We start from the raw sequence: 27687 nt of genomic DNA, 5'->3' as shown, positions 1-27687 counted from the left end.
ACTAAGCCCAAGTATTAGACCTCTCCAACGGCGGAGGAGGCGAGCGAGTCAAAAAAGCGGAAAGAGGAAAACAAGACAGTGTACAAACCACTGCTGGATAATATTGATTCTCTAATTACACTATATGATGTACGATTCTCTACTCCTAGTCTACTGCACATGGTCAGCGGTGTGATGACGGTCGTACGGGGGACTTAAGCAGCATACGCAGTGAATTACTTCACATCATTGTGGTGTGTATCGTGTGTCAGTGTACATCGTTCGCTCAGAGCGTGCACAGTTGATATTTTTTATCTCAGCTTTATGCACAGGGGCTACTAAAAAGGATTATATATCAGTTAAGAACATCGGCCATTAGGCGGGATCTAGTGGATTTGTATCTGTGAACCTGGACGTTAATTCAGTCGGAGGAATGCCATGCATGGTAAGGAGTTCTTGTGGTTTTGTGTCAAGCTATAGTCCCTGTTTGCGATTGGGTATAGAGACAATCGAGTGAAAGTGTTAACGGCTCTCTTTGATTGTGTGCTAATATTTTTGGGGGGTGGGTGAGCTTTCCTGTGGTCTGTAGAGAGTTTATCAGAGTGTCCCAGATTATCAAATACAGGAATGATATTAAGTCTGTTTTTCAATTTTATTTTTTGCCTTTGGAAAAATCAAATTTTTGTTATTTGTACGGCCTGAAAAATCTGTTACAGTCTACACCATGTGTACGTACATGTAGGTCCGCCCTTGTACTTGATAAAATGTTCATTTTTCATTGGATCAAAGATCATGCCAGTAAATGTGTCTTGATTTCCCTCTACATTCAGAGTTGACTTGGCTGTATTCAGATGGTTGGGATTTTATTTTATATGCTGGATTAATTATTGATAAGGTCTTTGATGATATTCCGGCATTGAAGTTCAACTGTAAAGGTTGAGAAACAACTGCATTCAAGTGGATTTTGTTGTTTCGACTGTCGGACTACTGTAATTCTGCAAATAGCCTTTTGCTTGTGAGCAAAAGTGCGTCAACCAATGGAAATGTGGGTTAGGTGCTCCAAAAATATTTGACATGCGCGGCGTTTAGACAAATATTTGGAGATAAAAACATACGAATTCAAAATTTAACAGTACATTACCGGTCTGCAGCTTTTTTGTTTAAATGCTATAATTATTCATTTTTGTTTGCATCCTAATACACCGATGTGTGTTAGCACTGTATACTCAGTACCCAAGTTCTGTGAAAAAACAAACAGGCATTTTACTCGGGTTGGATTTGAACCCACGACCTTTGCAATTCTAGAGCAGTGTCATTGGTCCTTGCTCTATGGTCATACCAACTAGACCACCGAGATTGCCCGGAGGCTAGAAGCAGTTCTAATCCTATGTTTTAGCAGCGGGTACTGCAAACCATTTAATAGATGTTAAATTTGCATCGGGGATAAAGAGCGTTTTGGTTTTTACCCAAATACACTGCTGTGTGTTAGCACTGTTTTAGCTAATTAAAAAAAGTATATTATTATATTATTAAGTAAACTTTCTAATGACATTAGAAGATTCTGTCTCAAAGACCATGTTCAAAACATGAGGCTATTAATGATTTTTTTTAATGATTTTTATTATTATGAATACTGAAATAAATCAGTTATTCAGATTTTGCGCAGACCAAATTTAATTTATTGGTTAAGTAAACTTTAGATTTTAAAACATCTCAGGACTTTCTGACCCAGATTATTCTCTTTCAACTGAGCAGATAATCTCTACTCCTTTATAAAATACAGCAACAGCAAGACCAAAAACATGAATCAAACGTGGAGCGCCTCTTTTGTACTGATGTAGGTTTTTGACTCTAATAATCAGCTAGAGTATCACTCAAAGGATATTGATTTTGATTGGCTCTATTACTCTAAAGTGTTTCCAGGCAAGGTCAAGGCTAGTTTCTGCAAAATAGGAAAACTAAAATGACTGCTCAAAATGTTTCGTCTGATATTTATTGACTCGTTCTGGTCCGGCAAGTCAATTTGTTTTATGATGTTATGTTTAATAAATTTAATGATAATAAATTATGTTTATAAACCCCTTACATACATGACTTGTTCTCAAGGCTCTGTACAAATTAAAATAGCACCAACTGAGAGGAAGAAAAAAACAGACAGCCTAAACAGATAACAAAAAATATCTATACAAAATTGACCAGCTAATTATTTTAACAGCACACCATTTGGGAAAAGGGAAAAGCCACATGCGGCTGAGAAGCCAAATCCATATGCAAGGCTCCGGTCCAGGTGTCGAACCGGGGTCCTCAAAGGTGAAAGGCAGGGATAGAAACCACTGAGCCAATCTGACTGCCCTGTGGTTTGTTATTTGATAAACATGCTTCGTCCTTCGGATGGGACATAAAGCCGTTGGTCCCGTGTGTTGTGTAATGCATGTAAAGGAACCCAATGCACTTACCAAAAAGAGAAGGGGTTCGCCACAGTGTTCCTGGTTTGATTGGCTGCATATTGGGCCACAGCACATTGTAAACAATTAAATGATGCTGTGTAAAAAGAGTAGGTCTCATAATTTAGATGTAGTCCCACATACCTTGCAGGAAAAAACTTTATGTTGAAGCGCCTTGAGTGTCACTAATGAGTGACGGATATGCGCGCTAATTAAGAAGCCACTATTTTTTTTACTATTGTTTATCATTTTGAATTACTCAGCAAGATGAATTTAGGACCAGTTGCCTTTTTTCATAAAAGTAGGTCAACCCGGTGAGATAAATGATCTTGTTTCCTGGTGAAATGGTATGGCACTCATGGGGCTCCATATACATAAGTACCAGTTGTCTTGTTTAATTAATTAGTTTTTTTATGAGGGTTTCCCATCACAAGGCCATTAACAACCACTCAAGTCAGGACGTGTGGGGGATTGTAGCTACAACAAAAAGGGAAGGAGAATTAAAACTCAAGAGAATAAGCGCCAATGTAATTTAAAACTGCTGATTGAGAACGATTTCCATTTTTAATAAATACCAGAGGTTGAGTAGAGTTTTGTTTTTGTCTCACTGTGTTGTTGGATGAAGGCGGGGGAGGGGAGAGGGGCAAAGTAATAATTTTGGGGTTTTCTTGGATGATTTTATAGATCTCATTTGAAAAAAAGGTGGAGTGGGGCAATTTTCATATGAGAAAAAAATGTCTTCCTATTTCTCAGCTCTTGTTCCAATTGCCAAATTGCATCGGTAATCCATTGGACAAGTTCAGGAAAATATGGAGAATAAACTTTTTGTTTGCTTTTCATTTAAAAAAAATAATAACATTGGTGTTTCCCCTTTAATATCTATTATGCTTGATCATTATTCATCATGTTAAACAAAAGAAAGACTAAATTGTTGTCGGGGAGCGAGAAAACGTCACAGAAGAGAGATCGTGTATGAAAAATCAATTGAATCAAGGCGCGATGCATGAGACTATTTTTTTTTCTTGTTCTTCCATCTTCCCCTTTGCCCTCCCTCCTTAAGATAATCAAGAGGGCTGTGTGGATATAATTCAGTGCCTTCAGCGTGTAACAATAATAACATCATATTGCTTCTTTGGTACATGGCACTGGGGTCTGTATAAACAGCTCAATACCGGCACACTTCAATATGTAGCCAGAGACCTGAGTGCAGTCTGGCTGGATGTGTTTAAAGGGTCTGGTGACAGCCACTAATTCCGTTCATTAGAGGGTTTGTGCACAACGGGCACTTCTGAGAGTTAGCTCCCTGATTTTTTGATAATTTTTGTTAGGGGGAGGGGGTATGTTTTTGTTTTGTTTTTTCCTTCTAAATTGTCTAAGGCCAGTGTTCTCACTTGGTGTATCGCATTGCATAAAATAACAAATTTGTGAACATTTTTATTCAATTGGTCGTCGAGTTTGCAAGAGAATGATGAAAGAAAATCGCACCCTTATTGCACAAAATGTGTGTGCTTTAAGATGCCCAATAAAAGGCTTCAGGCCTGAAGTCTTTTAATATTTTGAGTGAGAAATACCTCTTTTTTTTCTAAAAAATAGCCTACACTTGTTTAGGGGGAGCGGTTTCTCACAATATTTTATACTATCAACAGCTCTACATTGCTCTTACCAAGTAAGTTTCAATGCTAAAAATTATTTGGAGTAATTACCAATTCTGCTGATCAGAAACACCACTGCTTGAGTCCTGTGCGGATGACCGCTTGACCGCTCGGCCACAAATAGCCAGTCATACTTTTCATGTACATGTACACCGGTGTGACTTCACTTTAACATATTCTTTCCTAGGCACTAAAGACTGTTAGCTCCCCCTTCCAAACACCAATGATGTATTATACATGCACCTTTAATTGTGGATTCATATACAGTCATTTAGAATGTGTAGACATTTTAAGTACACAAAATAGGTACTTCAGGTATGAGGTAGCCAGGATGTGCCTAATGAATTACAAGAAATTTGAAATTAAAATTCTGCTTCTGTAATAACACAATTATTGTTTGAGAGCCGTATCCATTTTCAATTAAACCTACTTGGGTTACTGTACTTCTGATATTATTAGATGGTTAGGCACTTAAAGGCAGTGGACACGATTGATCAAAATAATTATTAGCACAAAACTATACTTGGTAACCAGTAATGGGAGACTTTGAAACGCCAGGTGGCAGCAGACTTACCAGGTAAATTTCCATTGTTTACGTAGTTCTGAGCGTACGCACATTACTGAGAACAATGGATTTTACCTGGTAAGTCTGCTGCCACCAAGCATCCCAAAAGTCTCCCATTGGGAGAGGTTGATAGTAAAAAACATTGTGAGAAACGTCTCCCTCTGAAGTGACGTAGTTTTCGAGAAAGAAGTAATTTACAGCGCATTTGATTTTGAGACCTTAGATTTAGAACTTGAGGTCTCGAATCAAGCATCTGAAAGCACACAATTTCGTGTGATGCAGTGTTTTTTTTCTTTTATTATTATCTCGCAACTCCGACGACTAATCAAGCTTAAATTTTCAGAGGTTTGTTATATTATGCATATGTTGCAATACACCAAGTGAGAAGACTGGTCTTTGACAATTACCAACAGTGTCCAGGGTCTTTAATATGTTTTTTTTTTTGCTGCTGAGAAATAGAAGTCTCTAGTAGACACAGTAGGTGTGGAAGTGAATTATTACTAGGGAAATTTGTATTGTTGGAGGAACATAATGATATTTTAATAGTATTGATCTGATGATGGAAAGGAAAATAATTTGAGTCACGTGTGTTCCTACTGTTTGATGATTTGTTAACATGCTGACATAGTCTTCTCTTGATGAAGTACAATTGCCACTGTTAGGCAACCCGGACATAGATATTGACAATTAACATGGAGACTGCCAACATAGGGCTAGAAAGTTAAAATTTTCTTTGTTCGACCCCAAATCATTTAAAATTTACCCAATCAGTTTCCCTTGTGGTTTATAATATTTGGATCTGAACTTAAGATACATGTATACCTTTAATCCTAATATTAAATAAATGTAAATGTACACAATTAAACTAACATTCATGAGATACCGCTGAAAATCCAGAGCGAATAAAATTGTGTCCATGCAAGAAAGTCCCCATAGGGATACACAATTAGTCTTAGAAGCGTTATCGCGTAACGTATCTCAGATTCAAATTTGGGGTTGTCTTGTAACAACTTTTTAAAAATACATTTAACCATATTACTTCAAAGTGAAATGTTTCTCAAAGTGCTTTATGGGTGGCATGGTTGGCTTGTGCGTAAAGCGCTCGCCTCTCACCAATGTGACCCCGGTTCGATTCCCGTCCAGGGCCATATGTGAGTTGAGTTGTGTGTTGGTTCTCTGCTGTGCCACAAAGGTTTTCAAGACCATCTGGTTTTCTTCCCTCGAGATCTTTGCTGTGCTCCGTGGTCATATTGGGTTGATGTGGCTAGCAGCCAAATGCCCCCTTGCATGCCTGCTTCTCGAACACGTTGTAGCCGTGTCCTTCGCAATTCAGCTCTTAGCTGCGAGTAAGGATGATTAGCCCCCCAAATTATTATTGTTATTATTAATATTTATATATCAAAAGCTGCTGTAGGCTTCTAAACAATGTTTTTATTGGCAATAACTACACGAGTAATAACCAAATGTATAGGGCCTACCTTCCCCTTTATCAATCCAGAAAAGAAGCATTCTATTAAAATTCAGTGTTTTTGTAGCTTATTGACAACACAACACTTCTACCACATCTAAAATGTAGGGCTCTGTTCACAGCAACGAGGTTAACATCAATGTAGGTCGGCCATTGTTGACAGTCAGTCGTTGTTTGACAAAGGCTAATTTGTGGCTAATCAAATTTGTCACGGTGTATTTGGTCGTTTGTTACAAGGAGAATAGAGGCTGTGTCAATTTTCACCGATGTCAGTTTGATTAAATTGGAAAACTATCAATCCAGTTAATTGAGCTGCTGACTTTGGAGCATTTCTCCTATTTCAAGGATTGTTGAACTCTTTTAATTTATGGACAGAATGTGTGTAGTTTGGGCGGGGTTGGATAAACCTCAAGTAGAAAATATTCCAAGGGGCCTCATTTCCATTCAGTGCATGCTCAGGTCAAATTTCCTACAAAATTGTGTCCAGAATGCCCCACAGGTTTTTAAAAAAAACATTGGGAGAACCCAAGTACAAGTGTCTCTGATGAGGTTAATATGAATAACGAATTGATAAGGCTGAGCTGACAAAGTGAAACATTATCCGTTATTGACACATAGCCTCCATGAAAGAGAAATTTCAATTTGGTCCGGGCGTGTACTTGCCCATAGCTATACACGCTTAGAGAATAAAAGCAAGACCTTTGGCTCTTTGGTTTGAGGTATCTCTGTCTGTAGCTTAGTGGTCGCCACTAAAACTATCGCAGATGGTCGGCACTCCATTTAGGATCATTGGAGATTGTGATTAATACTAAACCATCCAACGTGAAAATGAGGACCTGAATTGTGGTATTTAAAGGCACAGGGGTGGATTTCACAAAGAGTTAGGACTAGTCTTATCTTGAGTTAGGACCAGTTACTCGTCCTAACTTAGGACTATCCAAGCAAATTTGTATATCGACCCCTGGACACATTTGGTAGCTGTCAAAGACCAGTCTTCTCACTTGGTGTGTCCCAACATATGCATAAAATAACAAGCCTGTGAAAATTTGGGCTCATTGGTCATCGAAGTTGCAAGAGAATAATGGAAGAAAAAACACCCTTGTTGCATTACTTAGTGTGCTTTCAGATGCATAATAAAATGCTTCAGCTGATGAAGTTGTTTTATTATTTGAGTGAGAAATTACCTTTTACTCAAAAACTTTGTTACTTCAGTGGAAGCTTTTTCTCACAATGTTTTATACTATGAACAGCTCTCCATCGCTCGTTACCAAGTAAGGTTTTATGCTCACAATTATTTTGAGTAGTTATCAATAGTGTCCAGTGCCTTTAAGTCCGTTATGAGTGAACAGTCACGACTCTGATTCAGCGCGCGAATGTATGCGTCAGAAATCAGGGCAGGTTGCGGGGTGCAATCCAAACCGCCTTTTGTTCACGGGGCTAGAAATCTTAGCCAGAAACGCCTTGTTGTATAATGTTTGGGCGAGGTTCGTTTTACATCTCGCCACATCACACAATGTCATGCTTTCATTATGGGGATCGTGTGCTTGTTGACAGATCAGGACGGTCTCTCTGTGCGTAAAGTACAGTTCTGTGATTGCTATGTCCTGATAGACATGGGTGAATATGAGATTTTGCAGAGAGTGTTGGTGGGAAGAACAGGTGAAGAAACCAGGGCCCATTTTCATAGAGCTGCTTGGGCAAAAAAATGAGCGAATGCCAGTCACAAATTGTATGTGACATGATATTTTGGCTGGTAACCCTGTTCCGGTAAGCATCAATATATTGTGCTTAGCTAAAGTTGTTGTGCTTAAGCAGCTCCATGAAAATGGGCCCAGGGTTCTCTCCAAGGAAAAAAAAAATTATTTGGACACAAAATGGATTCAGGAATGCCTCAGGAGACATTCAGAATAATCTATCTCAAAAAGAGGGGGAAAATATTTTCAAAGACTAGTGCCCGCTCGGGAACTAGTCCCTGCAAAACCAGATTTTTTTTAAAAGTTTAGTCAGGAATGATGAAAATATTGCCAGCTTGGCCAGCTTGGTATTTTGTTTTCTTCTTTTTCGTTTCTTAATCATAATTATTATCTGTATTTTTTTTTTAACAAAAAACAAATTTTGATGTTCAGTTATTTCTTTTAAGTCATGAAATAGCTTTTAAAAAAGGCCAGTCAAACTTGTGTAGGCACTACGAACATCGGCCCTTGTACTCAATAAGATTTTCTCCTTTTTTGAAGTGTCAAATACTATGCCCGTTGTAAATGCACTGCACTGTGCTATCGGGAGCCATTAAATTAAAAATCATTCTGTCAGATTACTGTATTTTTTTTTTTTAAACAAACAACAAATTTTGATGTTCAGTTATTTCTTTTAAGTCATGAAATAGCTTTTAAAAAAGGCCAGTCAAACTTGTGTAGGCACTATGAAGATCGGCCCTTGTACTCAATAAGATTTTCTCCTTTTTTGAAGTGTCAAATACTATGCCCGTTGTAAATGCACTGCACTGTGCAATCTGGAGCCATTAAATTAAAAATCATTCTGTCAGATTACTCATTAGAAATTGTGTTAATGATTGATAATCGTGATGTGAATTTATTATGTTCCGTTTCAAGCCAAGTCCAGGCCTTGAATTTTGTTCTTGAAGGGGCACAGCAATTACCTGTGGTAAAGGCCACTTCTATGAGGAAAATTAAAATATTTGAACTTTGAAAAGGGCGCCAAGGCAATTGCTGTGGGTGCTATGGGTTATTTCGAGACTTGCATATAGGTCCCTTGAAGCGCCTGACCTTATTATCTCTGTTCATCGGGTCTGAAGCATTTTTTAAATTATCTCAACTACATTTGTCATTTGTCATTACAGACTTTTACGGTCTTGGAAATTCTGATTCTACATGAGATTGTTGAAGAACTTTTTTTATCGGAATCATTATAAAAGTAATTTTTGCGCACGTCTCCAAAAAGCTGATCAAGGCGCCTACACAAAAAATGACAGAAAAAAAGAAGAAGTTAATTCTACTTTGTAAGTTTCTTTTAGCTGTTCAATCTGTAACATGAATACATGTAACTATTTGCAACGAGGTAAACAAAACCTTTCAGTGTTCGGTCATGTTCCTTCAGTTTCAACATCAAGGGGACGTTGATCTATAAAATAATGCCTTTCCCTTGAGGCTTGTGTGTGTTAAAAGCCGTAAGTAATACGACTAAAGTGCCCCATGAAGTGCCTTACTGACAAGCTTCGAGAAAAGCTGGAGAAGTTTACTTTTGGTCATGTATTTGTTATGCACCTGGGGAGGATCAGGTGGGTGGCACATTTTAAAGGGTCAACACTCCCTTCGGATTGGGCGCTACGGGCTGCTGAATTCTTGCACAACACGCAGCATATCTTTTGCAGAAATATCCTTTGAAATTTTGTGGCTTTCTTGTTAGTTTGTAAACAAACGTGACTCATCATTTTGTTTCACAATAAATGCTTTTGGTTGCCCCAAAGTGTCCAAATCCGAAGGCACCGTGTCCCCTTATTAAATGATAGAAGTAATGTTGACAGGTTGTTGGATGGTGTCTGGGATTGGAAGATAAAACTGTAAATAAGAGAGGGATGCTGCTGAACGGTCTCGATCATTGTAAGAAACTATCTCAGTGTGAATTTATCAAGAGGACCGTCGTTTCCTTTGGGTCGGACATGAATGCTAAAGGCTTTTAAAGGGGGCATTTGCCGATGGAGACGTATACACCCATTAGTCAGGTGACTGTGCAGCAAGGCCTAAGAAATAGGACTGCCATGCTGCATCATTCTCAAATGTTACGTGAATATGAGGATGGACAGATCTAGAGCTTACACTTGAAGCCGACGAATCGTTGCCTTTAACTCCAAGAAAAGCCAGCATTTCTTGCTCAGCCATTAAATGCTCCGACACAATGCGCTGAATTCTTCTGCCCCAATTTATCTTGTCAGAAAAGTCGAACGCTGAAATGTAATGTTTCAGTTTACCATGAGGCTCATCATCCCTTACAGGCACTGGACACTATTGACAAATATACTCAAAATTATTATTTACATACAAAACTTGAAACTTAGCAATGGAGAGCTTTTGATAGTATAAAACATTGTGAGAAACGGCTCCCTCTATGAAGTAGAGTAGTTCTTGAGAAAGAGGTGATTTCGCACTCAAATATTAAAAGGAACATGTTGTCTTGGATCGGTCAAGTTGGTCTTTAATAAGTGTTTGTAACCGTTTGTTGTAACATGCATATGGTTAGAAAGATGTTATAAAAGTAGATCAAATGATCCACACAAACAATTACACAAATCCTGATACTTTGCAAACTAACATATCGGCCATTTATGGGACATAAATGGCCCACCGTGTTAGTTCACGAGGTAAAAGGAAAACCATGCAATTTCGAGTGATACTTGTGTGGATCATGATTCTACTTTTAAAATATCTTTCTAACCAACCATATGCTTTTTAAGGAACGGTTACAAACTCTTTTCAAAGACCAACAAAGATCCAAGGCAATGTGTTCTTTTAAACCACTGCAGGCCTAAAACCTTTTAATAGGCAACAAGAATGTTTTTCCTTTCATTATTCTCTTGTGACTTCGATGACCAATTGAGTCCAAATTGTTACATATTACACAGAATGAGAATATAGGTCTTTGACAAATACCAAAGGTGTCCATTGCCTTTAAGATTTATATCTAGACTCTGATAAGACACTAAGACATTTCTCGCTCAGCCTTGAAATGCTCAGACACACAGTGCCCTGATTTCTTCTGCGCCAATTTATCCTGTCGGGGAAAGTAAGAAAAGTCATTCACTGAAAATGCGTCTTTCAGTTTGCCATGAAGCTCATTCCTTTAGATTTATATCTAGACTATGATAAGATGCCCAGACATTTCTCTCTTAGCCATGAACGTCTCCGACACAATGCCCTGAATTCTTCTGCGCCAAATGATCTTGTAAAAAAATTTGAACGATGAAATTGAGTCTTTAGTTTGACCTGAAGCTCATCCCTTTAGATTTATATTTAGACTCTGATAAGATGCAAAGACATTTCTGGCTCAGCACTAAAATGCTCCGACAAACAATGCTCTGAATTCTTCTGCACAAATTTATCTCGTCAGAAAAATCAAACGGTGAAATTGGGTCATTTAGTTTGCCATGAAGTTCATCCCTTTAGATTTTTATCTAGACTCTGATAAGATGCCACGACATTTCTTGCTCAGCCATGAAATGCTCTGACACGATGTGCTGAATTCTTCTGAACCAATTTATCTCGTCAGAAAATTCACATGGTGAAACTGAGTCTCTTAGTTTGCCATGAAGCTCATCCCTTTAGATTTATATCTAAACTCTGATAAGATGCCCAAGACCTATCTTGCTCGGCCATGAACGTCTCCGACACAATGCCCTGAATTCTTCTGCGCCAGTTTATCTCAACAGAAAAGTCTATTGCTAAAATTCCTTTAGTCCTAAAGTCCTTTAGTAGATTTATATCTTGACTCTGATAAGATGCCAGATCCGTTTATTGGGTTATGAACTAAACCCCAGATCAAGTACGTCAGAGAAGCGGGGCGTTTGTTCTAGTTCTTGTGGGGTTATTTAGTCACATAGCCCATGAAGGAAGGCTTCCTCCATGCATGTAGTCCAAGAATAACAAAACTGGTTATATGCTGGCTAACACATAGGTGTATGGGTTAGGACACTAATAATGTTCTTTGTCGCCGATGGTCTTATATACAGCGCACGTATCTACCAATAAAGTACTCAAAGCAATTTAACACACTGAAGTACTTTAAGACAGTTTCTGTTTGTTATTGTGTTTTTTTTTAAGGTCAATTAATGTAAGGTTTTACAAGATACTGCAAATGTAGCATTTTATTCATGGGTAGATAGGGACTCTTTAGTTAGGGGCTGAGGGGTTGACCCCATCCACATAATATTAAATCTATAAATAAATAAACAACCAAAGAAACATGAAATTATACCAGACCGTAGCAACGTAAAGAAAAGCCGTGACAACCTGCACTGCATATAAATAGCCTTGCTGTAGCATTTACTAGTGTCATACCAGACAAACCTCCACTGCATGTGTCCAATCAATGGATGCAATATGGATTTGTAGCCGTGTCATGCTGCGGTGAACACCCATCGACGTGAAATTACATTAGGATTTGTAACTACAGTTCCAGTCGGGGGGCACGGCTTCCAATGAAATTAGATATGATAATTCTAGTTTGAAATGCTGTTGGAGAGATACGCCTTCGGGATGTATTTTTTTATTTCTTTTTTTTGGGTTGGGGGAGGAGGGGGATGTTTAAGTTTGTTTCAGACATGATGTGAGTAATACATTGGGGGTAGAAAGTTACTTCAAGCATGGATGAGATTTCTCTGTTTTTAACAGAAGGATTTTTTGTTTTCCTCCCTACGACCCCCCCCCCCCCCAGAAAAAAATATATAACAATAATAACTTTTTTACATTTTTTATTTTGAAGATCAAATTCATAAGAACATAAAGTAAAGATAAAAACCATATAGAACACCTTAGATTGCAGAGTAGGGCTTTTATAACCAATGATGTATGTAAGCAGGCTTCGCACTAGCAAGCTTCTAGTATTTGCCCCCCCCTTTTTTTTTTTACAACATCCCTCTTGAAGGTGAAGGTGAATCCACATAGAATATTGTGTAAAGCATGTCCAGATAATGATATAAAATGCCTTTTCCAACGTTTGAGTCCCATCAGTGTGATGGGAGTAGTCCAAAGAAGACTCAAGAAAGGGTACTTGTTCATGTGTCACTGTTGTATCTTTGTTCAGTCTATTTTTAATAAGGAGCATTCTTATCACATACATCTATTTTGAATCTACACAATATGGTCTCCTGCTAGCATTCCCTACAAATCAATAAATTAATAATTAAGACAACTGACTCACTGCAGAGCTTTTATAGATTCTATTTAAAGAACTGCATACTGTCTGAAAACATTGAAATTTCCATTCATGTAATTTTGTATTTAAACAGCATGTGACGGTGACTATTGCAAAATTATTTAACATTTACATCAATTTACTATAAATATCACTATACTTAAGGCACATCTTAATTTGGTGAATATTATTTAATTAATCCTGCATGCTTTCATCCAGTAAATCGTGCTCGGACACGTTACTCTGCCTCTATACATGACAGTTAATTAATCTGGACTGGACATGTTAATAACTTTGAAGCTGAAAATTCTACATTCATCAATCATTGAAAAAGAAAAATCGCCCACAGCGGCCCATGAGTCGCAAACGTGTATCTTCGGAGGCTTCTGGCTGATCCAGCGGCAGAATGGACTACTACAACGATGGCACGGTCCGCCTGTCGGACAATAAAGCTACGTTGTCTGCATGGGTGTAATGAAGCTTTTGGATTTTCGGATGCACTTTAGGAGGAAGCGATGCGCATAGTGTTCAGCAGTTGTGTTTGGATTGTTAATCTCAGAGTTATTTGTGAGCAGAGTTTTTATATTTGGATGCTTGTTTGAGGACAAACTGATAAGGAAATTGAGTGCTCACCCCTTTAGAGGCCTTAAAAACGCCCAGACGTTGCTAATATAAGTAATTTCTATAGTCAAATTTTGTGTCAACAGGAAAAAAACATGAAACATAAAATTTAGTTTTGTGTTTTGAAATTGGGATGCTCTCCATTGGAAATTTTCACCCCTGGACATGACCTTTACTTAAACCTCTTTGTGGAATGGAAATATGTCAAACCTATTGCGTCTGTATGCTATTTAAGGGCATTTTGGTACAAGCCGCTTCTGGCCGCTATGATCTCTATATAGAGGGTTAATGCGGGGGAAATCATCAACAGCAATACAGTCTTATAAGTAGAGGACACTCATTGTGTTCTAAGGTAGCAGAAAGGAATTTATAAATCAAAAACTAATTTTCACAATAATTCTGCAAGGGACTCGACGTCAAGGGACTTTGGGGTCAAGAGGGAACTAGGCAAACCTTCACAAACAAGGGGATAAACACCTACTTGTCAACAGCGAATCTCTCTCTAACAAACATTGGTTGAACATCTGTGATTATGAGTTGCACAAATCAAGAGATTGGTTCAGTGACTACTACATATATTACTTATTTTAGTCATTGTGAAGTGCGCTCTTAGCTTGGTAGGATTCAAACCTACAACCTTGTGATTGTAAGTACTGCAGTCTAACCACTTGACCACAGTGATTAGCTTGTAGGATTTGAACGTACAACAATTGTAATTGTAAGTACTGCAGTCTAACCACTTGAACATAGTGACTAGCTTGTAGGGTCTGAACCCACAACCATGGTATTTGTCAGTACTGCAGTCTAACCAATTGAACATAGTGACTAGCTTGTAGGGTCTGAACCCACAACCATGGTATTTGTAAGTACTGCAGTCTAACCACTTGAACATAGTGACTAGCTTGTAGGGTCTGAACCCACAACCATGGTATTTGTCAGTACTGCAGTCTAACCACTTGAACATAGTGACTAGCTTGTAGGGTCTGAACCCACAACCATGGTATTTGTCAGTACTGCAGTCTAACCACTTGAACATAGTGACTAGCTTGTAGGGTCTGAACCCACAACCATGGTATTTGTAAGTACTGCAGTCTAACCACTTGAACATAGTGACTAGCTTGTAGGGTCTGAACCCACAACCATGGTATTTGTCAGTACTGCAGTCTAACCACTTGAACATAGTGACTAGCTTGTAGGGTCTGAACCCACAACCATGGTATTTGTCAGTACTGCAGTCTAACCAATTGAACATAGTGACTAGCTTGTAGGGTCTGAACCCACAACCATGGTATTTGTAAGTACTGCAGTCTAACCACTTGAACATAGTGACTAGCTTGTAGGGTCTGAACCCACAACCATGGTATTTGTAAGTACTGCAGTCTAACCACTTGAACATAGTTACTAGCTTGTAGGGTCTGAACCCTCAGCCATGGTATTTGTCAGTACTGCAGTCTAACCACTTGAACACAGTGACTGATCATCTTTTCAGTGTGCTATCACCCTCTCAAACAAAATTCAAGGAATTGAAGAATTCAAATCACAGTCTAACGGTCCCCTCAGTTAGAAGCTAAATAGATTATTGTTTCTTTTGCTACGTCCACGCCTCTAATTATACCTTTAGTAGACAGCTAAAATAACATAAGCACTCGTACCCCACGCTCCTCTCCGTAAACAGACAGCGCGTACATGTAAGTGTACTCTAACAATTAATCATTGTTCAGTAGACAAAACAGTGTTTGTTTTTTTGCATTTCTTTTTGTCTATTTCCGTTGTGACTGGCAGTCAGTTGACTTACAACTGAATGCACTTTCCGTTGTCTCTATTGTATGAGTTGTTTACATTGGTTTGTACTATAATGTACGTTCAATTTATTAAAACCTCAGTGACTAGACTATATTTCAAAAAAGTTCCAAAGGAAATTATTTACAATGTTTTCTCATTTCCTGATTTTGATTGGCAGCTATTTATTTTTTTATTTGAAAACTTTAACGGTGTACTTGAAAAAACAAAACAAAAACAAAGTCAAGGTCAGAAAAAGTCATGCTTTAGGATTTATATGGAGACCTTCCTTGAAAAAGAAAAAGAAAATTTAATCAAAATGTTAGATTGTCAAGGGCCTATTTTCATAAAGCCTGTAAGCATAAACTCTTGCTTAGTACAGAAATATCATGCTTAGCAGAAACAGGTTACCAGTAAAAATTCCATTAACTTTGCATCGTCGCAACTAGTGCACCAATCAATTTTGGATTAGCAAAGTAGTATTTTCTGCTGAACAGCTCCATGACAGGGACTATTATTACAGTGTTCATGGTGCTGCTTAACAGCTGAATTTGCGCTTACTGGGCGACTTCCATTTTGTTAGTGTTGCTAAACGTCAGCACAGGGCTGCTATTAACCTGCCCAGGCTTAAAACTGTGAGCAAGTTATAAAAATGCCAATCCTGTGTGAATGTTGAGCAAAATAACCTTGCTAAACCTGTGATTTAAGTTGCGCTTTTAAACGAATTTGTTTATGCTTAAATATGCGTCAACATTTGCATGGCGTTACGCAGCTGTATTTCACAAAGCTGCTTAAGCACAAAAAGTAGCTAAGCACAACAAAATTCTTCTTACCAGAACATGGTTCCTGCCTAAAGACCAAGCCATATGCACATGGATTATCTGTATCTTGCTATTTTTTGCTTAGCAGAACATTCTTAGGCAATATTTTCTGCTTATGAGCAGCCTCATGAATCCGAAATTAGCTATGCACAGAAGGTTTAATGTATGTCATTGTTTACAAAAAGGTTTACAATCTTTTCCGCATGTCAATTTTTCTTTTCTTCTGAAGGCATTTAACTAAATAAGAGCTACTTGTCATGCAAATTTGTTGCTAAGCACAGAGGACATACTGCTTAGCAAATTTAGGTCACAGCAAGTACCATGTGCCATTGCCCTTGACTGGTCTGCTGCTTAGCTGAGTAGGTTTTTTTTTTTTCGTTTAGCAGCTCCACATTTATTACCAGGGCAGTAGAGGGTCTTCTCCTGGGTAGTCAAAACATAGCAGAGACCAGTACAAATTTTTACAGATTTATTATTTCATGCATATGTTAGGATACACCAAGTGAGAATACTGGTCTTTGACAATTACCAAAAGGTGTCCAGTGTCTTTAAACACCAATGTACCAGTGTGTTGATTATTAAGACACTGTGTGAGGAGCTTTTTCTTTGCACCTGTCCGGAAGCTATCTCTTTGCAGTCTCTTCCTCCAATAGATGCAAGTCTTGGGGGTTTGTTTCCCTACATTCACAAAGAGTCGTGCGATCAGGGAAAAGGAGGGGGGTAATAACAGGTGTCTTTTTCTCCATAAACACTCTGAGGTACAGGGAGGAGGGGGGCAGTTGTACTGTAATCATACATTTTTTTGCAAAGAAGCCTTTGACGGATTACTTAATTGATTCATTCAAATCAAGGATGCATATTCCATGTGTTTCCCCTTCTTCGTCAGAATATTGAAAACAAATCTTTTCTTATTTCCTTCGGCAGTGAAATCAAATTACTTTCAATTGAAGGTGTTTTTTTCCCCGATTTAATTGATGGGGGGGAACTTTAAAGGTTAATGCTGTTATTTATTGACCAAAAATTAGTTTTAGTTTGCAGCTTCATCAATTAAGTTGCAACTGTCAGTAAGTTTTTCATCAACTGTTGTCATATTTAGCTTGGGTACTTTTTGTATGACGCTTAACACAATATCCACTGATTTACAGTAAACTTGAACGGTTTGAAGATAATGATGGTAGAAAGCTTTCCTTCAAATATTGTGGAGGCTTTTTGAAAAATGAGTAAAGCAATGTCAAGAAAACAAACAAACAATTTGTTTTAGCATGTACAACGAGTTTACCCGACTCTTCTAAAAACAGACTGCTCTGTGATTTTCACTTGAATTGATGACTTATGAATCTGAAACTTCTACAGGTAAATAATATTACATATACCTTAATTAATATTGAGTAGGGATTCATGTTATCTATAAAAAGTATCAAAACCCTTTAAAGGTCAGGTCATAGATTAGTCTTTGTCAACATAATGCTTGGTTATGGGCAACATGATCAAGAAAGATACAATAACAGTCACATGTGACAGTTTCATCTGAGTGGCTGTTTCTTTACTTTTTAAGAAAACACACTGTGCAAAAAAAACTGTCGCTGTATTTCCAAGAATGTTGAACCCATGTTTTTACTGGGGTGACTGACCGTGGCAGGTACAATTTCATTTCTTATCTGTCCCCAGCATTCACAAATGGACATCATGGAAATTTGAATCTCCAAAACTCGCCTTGAGGTTGGTTCTGGAGATTCAAGTTTGTCAAGATACTTTGAATTCACTGGACATTTTTGGTAATGGTCATGGCCGAGCGGTTAAGAGCATATTATTTAAAACTTTATATCGTCGCGTTTGCACTTTGAATGGACTGGATGTACATTTACAATTCATTATTTAAAACTTTATATCGTCTGAACCATACGAAAAAGGGTTATAATTGTTGCTCTAAAACAGGTAGCTCATGAACCAAGTGTCAGAAAGTCACAATGTTTATGCCATCTTGTAAGTCTTGACACAAGTGCATTTTTTTTAAACATCAACTTTGACCTTTCCTTTCAATCCAAATAAGAAATTCATTTTTTATATGACGCGTGATTTTGTCCATATGATGATATTTTCTCTTTTTGTACCACCAACGGCCGAAACCCCAGTGTTTGTTTGCTCCAAACTTATCTCTAGTTTTAATAGGGTTAATCCAATTTCGAACCATTGATTATTATTATGTTTTTTTTTTTTGGTTTTTTTTTGGGGGGGGGGGGGGGGTCACCTGATTTCAGACCATTTTATAACCTCATGTGGGATATAGGATTTAAGACTTGTAATGATAATCTCTAAATGAGTTGGGGTGGTTCTGAAAAACACTGTTGGTTTCAACTCAACGTTTCGATCAGTATGCTCTGAGTGTTTTATGAATGTTGTCAATTGAGGGTAAATTTACCTGATTTGAGACCATCGATACCTTCATTTGGAATGGGTTCAATCATTTAATATTATAAGTAAATCCTATCTCCAGATTGCTTGTACATTTTTGCATCGCTATCAACAAATCAAATCAGACTGCTCCACATTCTGACAGATCTCGAAGGACATTCTGAGATGCTCATTGTTTACTAACGGATGCACAGATTGCAGCGGGTGCTTTTAAACTGTTTAGGTTGTGGCTCAGTCAGTGAGCTGGCATACAACAACCAACAGCTGAGCCATTGTTTGAGAAGATATAATTTGCTAACAGAGCAGGGCATAATTGACAACAAGGGACTTCCCTGCCCGAGTTCTGATTCTGTTACTTTAAAGGGCTGGCTTTGGTAATTACTCACAAATTAATACAAATTAACACAAAAATTCACTTTGTAAAGTGGAAAGCTGTTGGTGACCCCCATTGAAGTAATTTGCTTTTGGAGGAGCGCTAATTCTTCACCAGAAAAAAACCCTGTATCTTCTACCACCAGTCTATGCTATAGAATATTAAACATCTTCTAAGGGAAACCCTGGCCAAAACATCTCAGGGTGAAAGATCATCTACTTCTGATGCCCCTTCATCATGGAACAATTTCCTTCATCATAAATTGGCAAATCTGTGCCAAGGGTGTAGTGTTCAATCTGTGCTGTGGATTGAAGCATTTCATAAAATGTATATATCATGGTATGACATTAAAGGGAATGAAATAAGGGTGTAAAAGTGAGGCTTGGGTGCTGTGTGCCTCATTATGGCAGAGTGCCTCATAATGGCAAAATGCCTCCTCTCACATGTACCTCACCTCACAGGTATTGTACATTCCCCACAGACCTCACCCTGTCAGACTGAATGAACAGGATTCCATCCACTGACTCGTCATTGTGTTAATTAAAGAAAGATTTCTTCTGCTGAAGTCAGTCAACTGTCTATGCCAAGGGTGTTAGTTCAATCTGTGCTGTGGATGGAAGCGTTCTGTACCAATATATATATATACCATGGTATGACATTAAAGGGAATGAAATAAGTGTGTAAGTGAGGCTTGGGTGCCTCATTATGGCAGAGTGCCTCATACGGCAGTGAGTGCCTCCTCCCACATGTACACCTCATCACCTCACAGGTATCATACATTCCCCACAGACCTCACCCTGTCAGAATGAATGGGATTCCGTCCACTGACTCGTCATTGTGTTAATTAAAGGAAGATTCCCTCTGATGAAGTCAGTCAACTGTCTATGCCAAGGGTGTTAGTTCAATATGTGATGTGGATGGAAGCGTTTCATATAATGTTTATACCATGGTATGACATTTGATCAAGTTTTTTGGCCACGATTTAGATTCCTACTCAAAGATGTATGTAATATAATTTACCTGTAGAAGTTTCAGCTTCATTAGTCATCAAGTTTTTGAGAGAAAACAAAAAGTGAAAATCACAAAGCGATGTTTTCAGTAGAGTCGCGCAAATACCAGGACTGGTGTATCAATGTAACATGCTAAATTAATTTTGGTCTCCTGAGACGGAAATGATATTCGTACATTGGCAAGTTAGGTGTGCAGTGCATGTGCACATGCAGAGGTTTCTTGTTCACCATTCAAACGCTCTACTGTTTGGTCCCATTTTATTCACCACAAGCATTTTCTTTCTCTATATCGAAGGTAAGCAGCCCCAGGAAACTGGGCCAAGTTGATCAGCTTTTGTGGCAACAGTGTCTTTGAATGTATTAGGATGCGTGGTTTTCTTTTCCATTAGGAAACCCAATTACCAAGGCGAGTAGTTTAAGGAGGCACCAAGGCAAGGACTATACTGTTCTAAGGACAACTGAGAAATTCAATCGCATTTATTAACCTTTAAAGAGGTCCCTCGATCGTGGACGTAAACAAAATCCAATAACCTTGTTCTAAATAACGATAATGTAGTTTGCTCATCTGGTTGTGCGGTAGTGAGGATGCCGCAATTTGATCTCAGGCTGCGGCTTTGAATGGTTTGAATGTTTCCTGAACCTCAGTAGATATATCTTTGCTGGATGCAGAGGGATGGGTTGTTGAGACAGGTTAGGGTGGTTGCAAGCCTGGAGTTTCATGTTTAAAAGGGCAAGGCCATTTTTATTTTGCAAAGGGCACTTCCACTGGAAAATCTTAAAGTCAAGAGAAATTTTTGAAATACATTGTTTCACACAGGGACATTGACTCCCAAGATGGCACAACCAAGAGTTGTGATGATGACATCAGGCGAATTGGGTCCCAGTTAGTTTATATTTGTGGGGTTTGTTAGATTTGCGCAGATTAACTCTTTTGAAGATGCAGTGGTGTCCCCAATACCAATCCTAATGAGAATGATTTCCCTCCAAATAAGACCTTTTTACGCACATCCTGGCATGTCTCATTCAGACTAGAAGTCAAGCACCCTGGACACAATCTCTTGCCTTTCTCATCAATGTTGGTTTAAGTTTATTATAAATCTGCGGACATTTGTGTTTTGTGTCGTACAACAAGTACCCAAACCCTTTAAAGCAGTTTCCATTTTTGTATATCTTCAAACTGCTCTCAACAATTCTCTCTGTATCAACGTAGATAGACCCAAGGTATTATTTTATCTCCGCGCACGCTGTATGGTTTTATTGAAATGGTTTGGAATTACGATAAAAATCAGCAAATGCAATTACGTGGCCTTGGTAGTTGGGTACTCCAGGGTAATGAAAGATTCCTTGGCATTTCAGTGTCCTTGTGGAATATATGATACCGAGCTAGGATGAATTGACACAAATGGGAATTTAGCCGAGAAAATAGAATGTGGAAGTAGCACTTTATGAAGTGATGTTTGGTCAACTCATTTTTTTAATTTTTTTTTATTAATTAATATTTATTTCCATATTGGTGGAAAAGGAGATTAATAAACAAGTTAAGTACAATTATTTAAGTCAAAGACAGTCAAGAACAGGTTAAGAAAATAAATAATAAAAGATTAAATGAAAAAAATATAATGTATTGGATAGCCTATGTTGTTTGTTTGATTTTGGGCATATAAAAAAATATGTCCATTCGCACAACAACCTGAAGAAGAAAAAGAAAAGAAAGAAGAAAGAAAATTAGTTAGAATTGTTAATGAAAAAAGTTATTACAATTTTTTAAAGTTTTTTGGGTAAGTTTCAGTTTACTTTGGACGGTGTCCTCGAACTGTGATGGTTCTCCATAGGGTTCTGTCCTGCATTGCTTTCAATAGCTCTGCTGTCTCCGGTCCGGTGTCTTTCCTCAAATCTTCTAAGTAGGTCAAATTTGGTCTACCATATTTCTTGCATCCATGTTTTGGTTCCCAGTGAATGAGTTTTGATGCAGACTCCTTGCTCTTACTACGAGTGCCAAGCAAATCTCAATTCCTTGTTCCTTGATTTTATCACTCAATCTTGGCAAGTCTTCATACAGCTCTGCGTTTGTCACTCCCTATTCCAAGTAAATATTAAAGGAACACGTTGCCTTGGATCGGACGAGTTGGTCTATAAAAAGCGTTTGTAACCGTTTTTTTAAAATAAATGAAATGCATTTATATGGTTGGAAAGCTGAATTCCTTTTACCTCGTCTTCTAACACGTTGGATCATTTATGGGAGTCAAATTCTTTACTCTCATAAATGGCCGACCGTGTTAGTTCGCAAAGTAAAAGGAAAACCACGCAATTTCGAGGCAAATTTGTGTGGATTATTGTATTCTACTTTTACAACATCTTTTACCCCATATGCATTTTATAAAAAACAGTTACAGATGCTTTTTATAGACCAATTCAACCGATCCAAGGCAAAGTGTTCCTTTAAGGACAGTCCTGAGCGTAAAATTTAATAACTTAAAATGGAGGAAACATCTAACCTGAGGAGGTATATATAACCTTCCTTTAGTGGAGTTATACCCAGACTACAATTGGTTCATAAATTATACTAAGTTCTTGTGAAAATACATAATTTAAAAGGAAGATACTACACTCTCCCTGGGTCAACTAATAATAAGAATCAAATATGATAAAGAAAAGGAAAAAAAAAGAGTATTTTCTGCTGATTTAGAACATGAGCGGTGTCATATGCTAAACGGCAACAGATTTCTATCAAAGATTTTTTTACTTCTTTTTAGGATCTTTATTTTTGTCTGTTAGTGAGTTGGATATTTGTTGGGGATGTTGGGTTGTTGAGATGATGTTTTATTAATTTCTAAGTACTGAACAACTGACCCGACATATGCATAAAATAATAAATCTGTGAAAATTTGGATTCAATTGGTCATCAAAATTGAAAAAGAATAATAAAAGAAAAAACAACAACACTGTAATATCCAAGTGATAAATAACCTCTTTCTCAAAAACTAAGTTACTTCAGAGGGAGCCATTTCTCTTAATGTTTTATACTATTAACAGCTCTCCATTGCTCATTACCTAGTAAGTTTTCACGCAAATAATTATTTTGAGTAATTACCAATAGTGTCCAGTGCCTTTAAACTCAAAACTCAAAACTGATGAAATGTGCATAACTGATTGGCTGACTGCCAAGGGTGGTAGACCAAACTAATTGCAATCGGGTACCCTTTAAAACTAGTTCAACAACACAGTCCGCCAAAGGAATTTACATAAAATCATCTCGTGCCACTTGAGCGCACACTCAACAAACAGATCTGATTTATCTAGTTTCAAGTTTAATACCCTCTGCATTTTTTTTACCTCTTTCTTTTTCTTTTTCTCTTTTTTTTGCTGTCCATAGGTGCTGTCCGGATTAGAATCGACATAAGCGGGCATTTATAACGGGATTAGACACCGGGGTAGAGAATCCAACAAGGGAGGATTATCATAGGAGACAAAAAACAACCTGCAAACGCTTTTTATCACTCGCCATTCTGTCACACGGAAGAAGCGTGCCACATTTTAAAAACGAAGCTCCATCTCTGTAGTAGAGTGAATAATGGCTTCATGGACCATCCATTACAACTATTCACCAAGGCAATTGTGATTCACTGTTGGAGCACATTACATCAAACTGCTAGAGTAAAGCACCAAACGAGCCCCCCTTTATCGGGAATACTAATCTTACTGTTTGTCGCTGGCGTTGTTGGAACGCTTGTGGGTTGCGGGAAAGAAAATTGACTCACTGTCGATGCACGGTCATGATCGTTTTCTGATCCTAAACAGTTTGGTTATCTCGCAAAGTGGACTGCGTCTGTCATTCTGCAGATTTCTTAAAAAAAAAAAAAAAAAAAAACAGTTCTGCTGCAATTCTTGTCTCATGAAGCACTGACAGAAATTTCCAATTCATTCAAAAGTCAAAGAAACGCTGTTGAAAAAGAAAAAAAAATATTATTTGATATTCAAAATTAATTATTCAAGAAAAAACACCAAGAAAGGTCAGGTGGAATTCTCTTCATGCCATCGTTGTAATTTTCTACAAGGATCCACACCTGGGGGATACTCTAAAGGAGGGCTGTCGCCAAATCAGTAAGAACGACTGGTTCTGTAAAAGCCGGCCTGATCTAGTGTTCAGCCGGGAGGTATTCAATACTAGCGGACCTTAACACTCAGATGGAATAAATCCCCTCCATGGTTTTGCCTGGATTATAATTGGATTAGCTCATCTAATATCAGTCTCCAGACTACAGCGGAACATCGCAACATTTTTTTTCATCTTCTTCTCTCTGCGTGCTTCGGTGTGTGTGTGTTTGTTTTCGTCGTCAGCCACCATGAATTTTCTTCGGCGCCGTTTCTCCGACCCAAACTCTCTCGGAAATGTACCCAATGGATATTTTCAGAATATCGGGACTGAGGATACCCGGGATAAAGCTTTGGCGGCGGCGGCCGTGCCTCCCAAACGCGATCTGGGATTCTTAAGCTCGTTAACAACGGGGAAACAACAGGAGAGGACGAAGTGTAAGACGCTACTTGTCATCGATGATCAGCACACGGACTGGTAAGTGGAACATCTATTTATAAACTCAAATTAAAGGTGCATTTTTTTGTGTTTATTGAGTCTACTCTGACCCAGAGCCCTGTATATATGAAGAGACTATTTCGTTTTCGGTTACAACGTTACCGGACGCCATTTTTGGTCCAAATATGCACAAAATAATATGCAGTCTAGTCTGGCACCATTGTGTCTTTCTTGTGCTGAAATTGCCTTTTTGTATTCATTTGTATCCATCCTACTATTTAATTTAAAGGGAGTGCACAACATAATTAAGATTGAAGATGTGAATATTCTCAGTTTTGCACATAATTCTCAGTTTTGCACATATTTTTTTTTTCTTTTTTTTTGTAAACAGTGAAAACATACTATTACAAGGGTTTGGGGATGTTTTTTATACTTTATTCTACTTACTAAATGAATTTATTTAGCTCAAACTTTTACAGATTTTTCTGTTATTTCATGTTGGAAATTAGTGAACTCTTCAGTTAAACCACTTACTTGCCACATTTTAAAAATGTATTTTGTAAAGTTACAAGTAAATGCACAGTTCTAGTATAAGGAACTTCTGAACAAAGCTGACAGATGGCATAATGTCATTCATGCATATCTGTGCAATGAGATAATAATACCAGTTAACTCACTTTAGAATATTTCCCTGATCTTGAATGCAAAAATCACTGAATGGTTGACTGGGACCTATAAACCAAGACACCGTGTCTTTAGTTATAAACTTAAAAAAAAAACATGGTCAAGTGACTGAATTATATGTGTCATATCATACTTTAAATTTTTAAAGTTCATTTTGGTAAATTTACATCAAACATATCGGAGTGTCTTAAAGAAACTTAAACATTTCTTCGAGTGATGCACTGATGTCTTGAAAAACAAAAATTTCGCCAGAAGCTGAATAAATATTCAAGATAAAGTTAATGTATTCATCAGTGCATGATGTTAGATGATATAAATTAACATATTGAAATCTGTTTCACATAAACGCATGATAATAAGCATGCAGAGGTGTGAATATCAAATATGTTTTGAATATTCACCATAATTTAATCATCAGTGCATACATTTTAACATAAATTAAAACCTGATTTTGAAAGTGCATGATGATCAGCATGCAGAGGTGTGAATATCAAAACATTTTTTAAATATTCACCAAAAGCTGATTAAATATTGCAGGATAAACTTAATTTAGTCATCAGTGCATGATGCTAGACAAAATAAATTACCATATTCAAAACCGTTTTTGATCATATGCATGATGATCAGCATGCATGGGTGTGAAGAGGTTTTGACCAAGACTGCGCTGTGTGTGCACAAGTCCCGAAGGGAAATGTGGAGCTCCTTTCCAAGAGCTCCCGAGAGCACACAATACATATTTGCTCTTCTGTCGAGGGCAGAGTAGCCTCTTTAAAAACTGAAGTAGAATTACTTTTCTTTAGCGGTCAGGATGTCCCTACCCATCTCAGCAGCAAGACTCTGGCTGGAAATTCATTCGTCTGTCTGTCATGGGATGTGCGTATTGTGTTGTGCACAATCCTTTGTTGAAAATACATAACAAATAAAGACACAAAAAGCAGTATGCAATTCGCATACCTTCCCTTTGAAGTCAACATTTGATGATATTTTGGCTTGGTTTACTTGCACATTTTACTTTGATCACTTTTCTATATTATTTGCAGCACCGTACCGATCATTCACTTGTGATGTTCATCCTATTTCATGTCGATATGTCAGTGACATTTTGCCATGGCTATGCGTTGTTTACATTGGCCGCATCTAAGATGAGGTTTTACCTCATCACTGTGTGTACACTCTGATGCTTGTTAACCTAATATTGGGATCTATCTAGAGCAATAACGTAAGATAAACTAAGCTAAGAGAGGCCAGGTATCAGCTTGATTTGCTTCGCTTGGGTTATTGGGTTACTGAATTCTTGATTGATCTCTTTAAAGATAGAGAGTAAGAACTGGGGCCCAATTTTAATGGCTTACAGATTGCAAAGAATCCTGCGCTCGTCGACTAACACTGTCGGCCATTCATGTGAGTCAAACTTCCATTTAAATGGCAGACTGTCTTAGTTCGTAAAGTAAAATGAAAACCACGCAATTTTGAGGCAAATTTGTGTGGATCATTGTATTCTACTTTTAAAACATCTTTCCAACCAATGCATTTTATAACAAATGGTTATAAACACTTTTTATAGACCAACTCGTCCGATCCAAGGCAGCATGTTCCTTTAAAGAAGGAGGGAATTACGCACTTACAACAAGCATAATTCATGGGTTAGTGGGGAATGATTGCTTGTGCCCGGGCGTGTTCCTTGTTTGGTATTCTTCGCTTTCGTAGCTAGCGCAGAAATTTGGTGCTCACACATTAAGTTGCGAATGGTGGTTGTCAGCGCAGAATTCGGCTGTAAGCAGAGTCGTGACATTGTGCCAGGGCCTGTAAGCATAAAAACTTGCTAAATAAGCACATAAATATATTACTTAGCAGAAACAGGTTACCGGCCAATTATCGTTAAGTTTACATTGCTGCGACTAGTACTCCACTCAATTCTTGTACTAAGGCCACGACTAGGGCCCAATTTTATAGAGCCGGTAAGCAAACAAATTTGCTTAGCATGAAATTTCTTCCTTGATAAAAATAGGAGTACCAACCAAGTTTCCATTTGTTGCATATTGCGTGTTACTGGTATTCAGCTGTTGTTTGCTTATCCTGAAAATCACATGGAAATTTGGTTGGTAATCCTGTTTTTATCGAGGAAGAAATGTCATGCTTAGCAAATTTTTGTGCTTAGCAGCTCTATGAAATTGGGCCCAGAATACCTCGTTTCAATTCAACATGCTTTGGCCAATCATACGAACAGTTGGGGTCCAGAATACCCCACACACAGTTCGTGGGGAGAATCCTAATATATTAAAAACCACCTTTATAGACAGAAGTACATACACCCCCGTGATATTTGACTCCTCTGTGCAGACACATTTGTTTAATATGTTTTATTGTACTTGTTTATCGAGAACCCTAAATTTCCTGGGGACTCGAAAGATGAAGTCTCAGTTT

At 37.9% G+C, this 27687-nt stretch overlaps 1 protein-coding gene across 1 annotated transcript in view; it reads left to right on the top strand.

Annotated features, from left to right (window-relative positions):
* The first annotated feature begins 215 nt into the window (after positions 1-215).
* LOC117303335 (synapsin-3-like) overlaps positions 216-27687 on the top strand; it is a 34754-nt gene continuing 7282 nt past the window's right edge. Inside the window, exons 1-2 of the mRNA XM_033787505.1 lie at positions 216-424; positions 23422-24618. Of these exons, the coding sequence (XP_033643396.1) occupies positions 24392-24618 (227 nt within the window). The 5' untranslated portion in view covers positions 216-424; positions 23422-24391. The remainder of the gene's footprint in view (positions 425-23421; positions 24619-27687) is intronic.

The sequence above is a fragment of the Asterias rubens genome, chromosome 2 (assembly GCF_902459465.1).
Source record: "Asterias rubens chromosome 2, eAstRub1.3, whole genome shotgun sequence".
Classification (NCBI taxonomy): domain Eukaryota; kingdom Metazoa; phylum Echinodermata; class Asteroidea; order Forcipulatida; family Asteriidae; genus Asterias; species Asterias rubens.
Note: the sequence above shows the minus strand (reverse complement) of the source record. Positions and strands in the feature narration are given on the sequence as shown.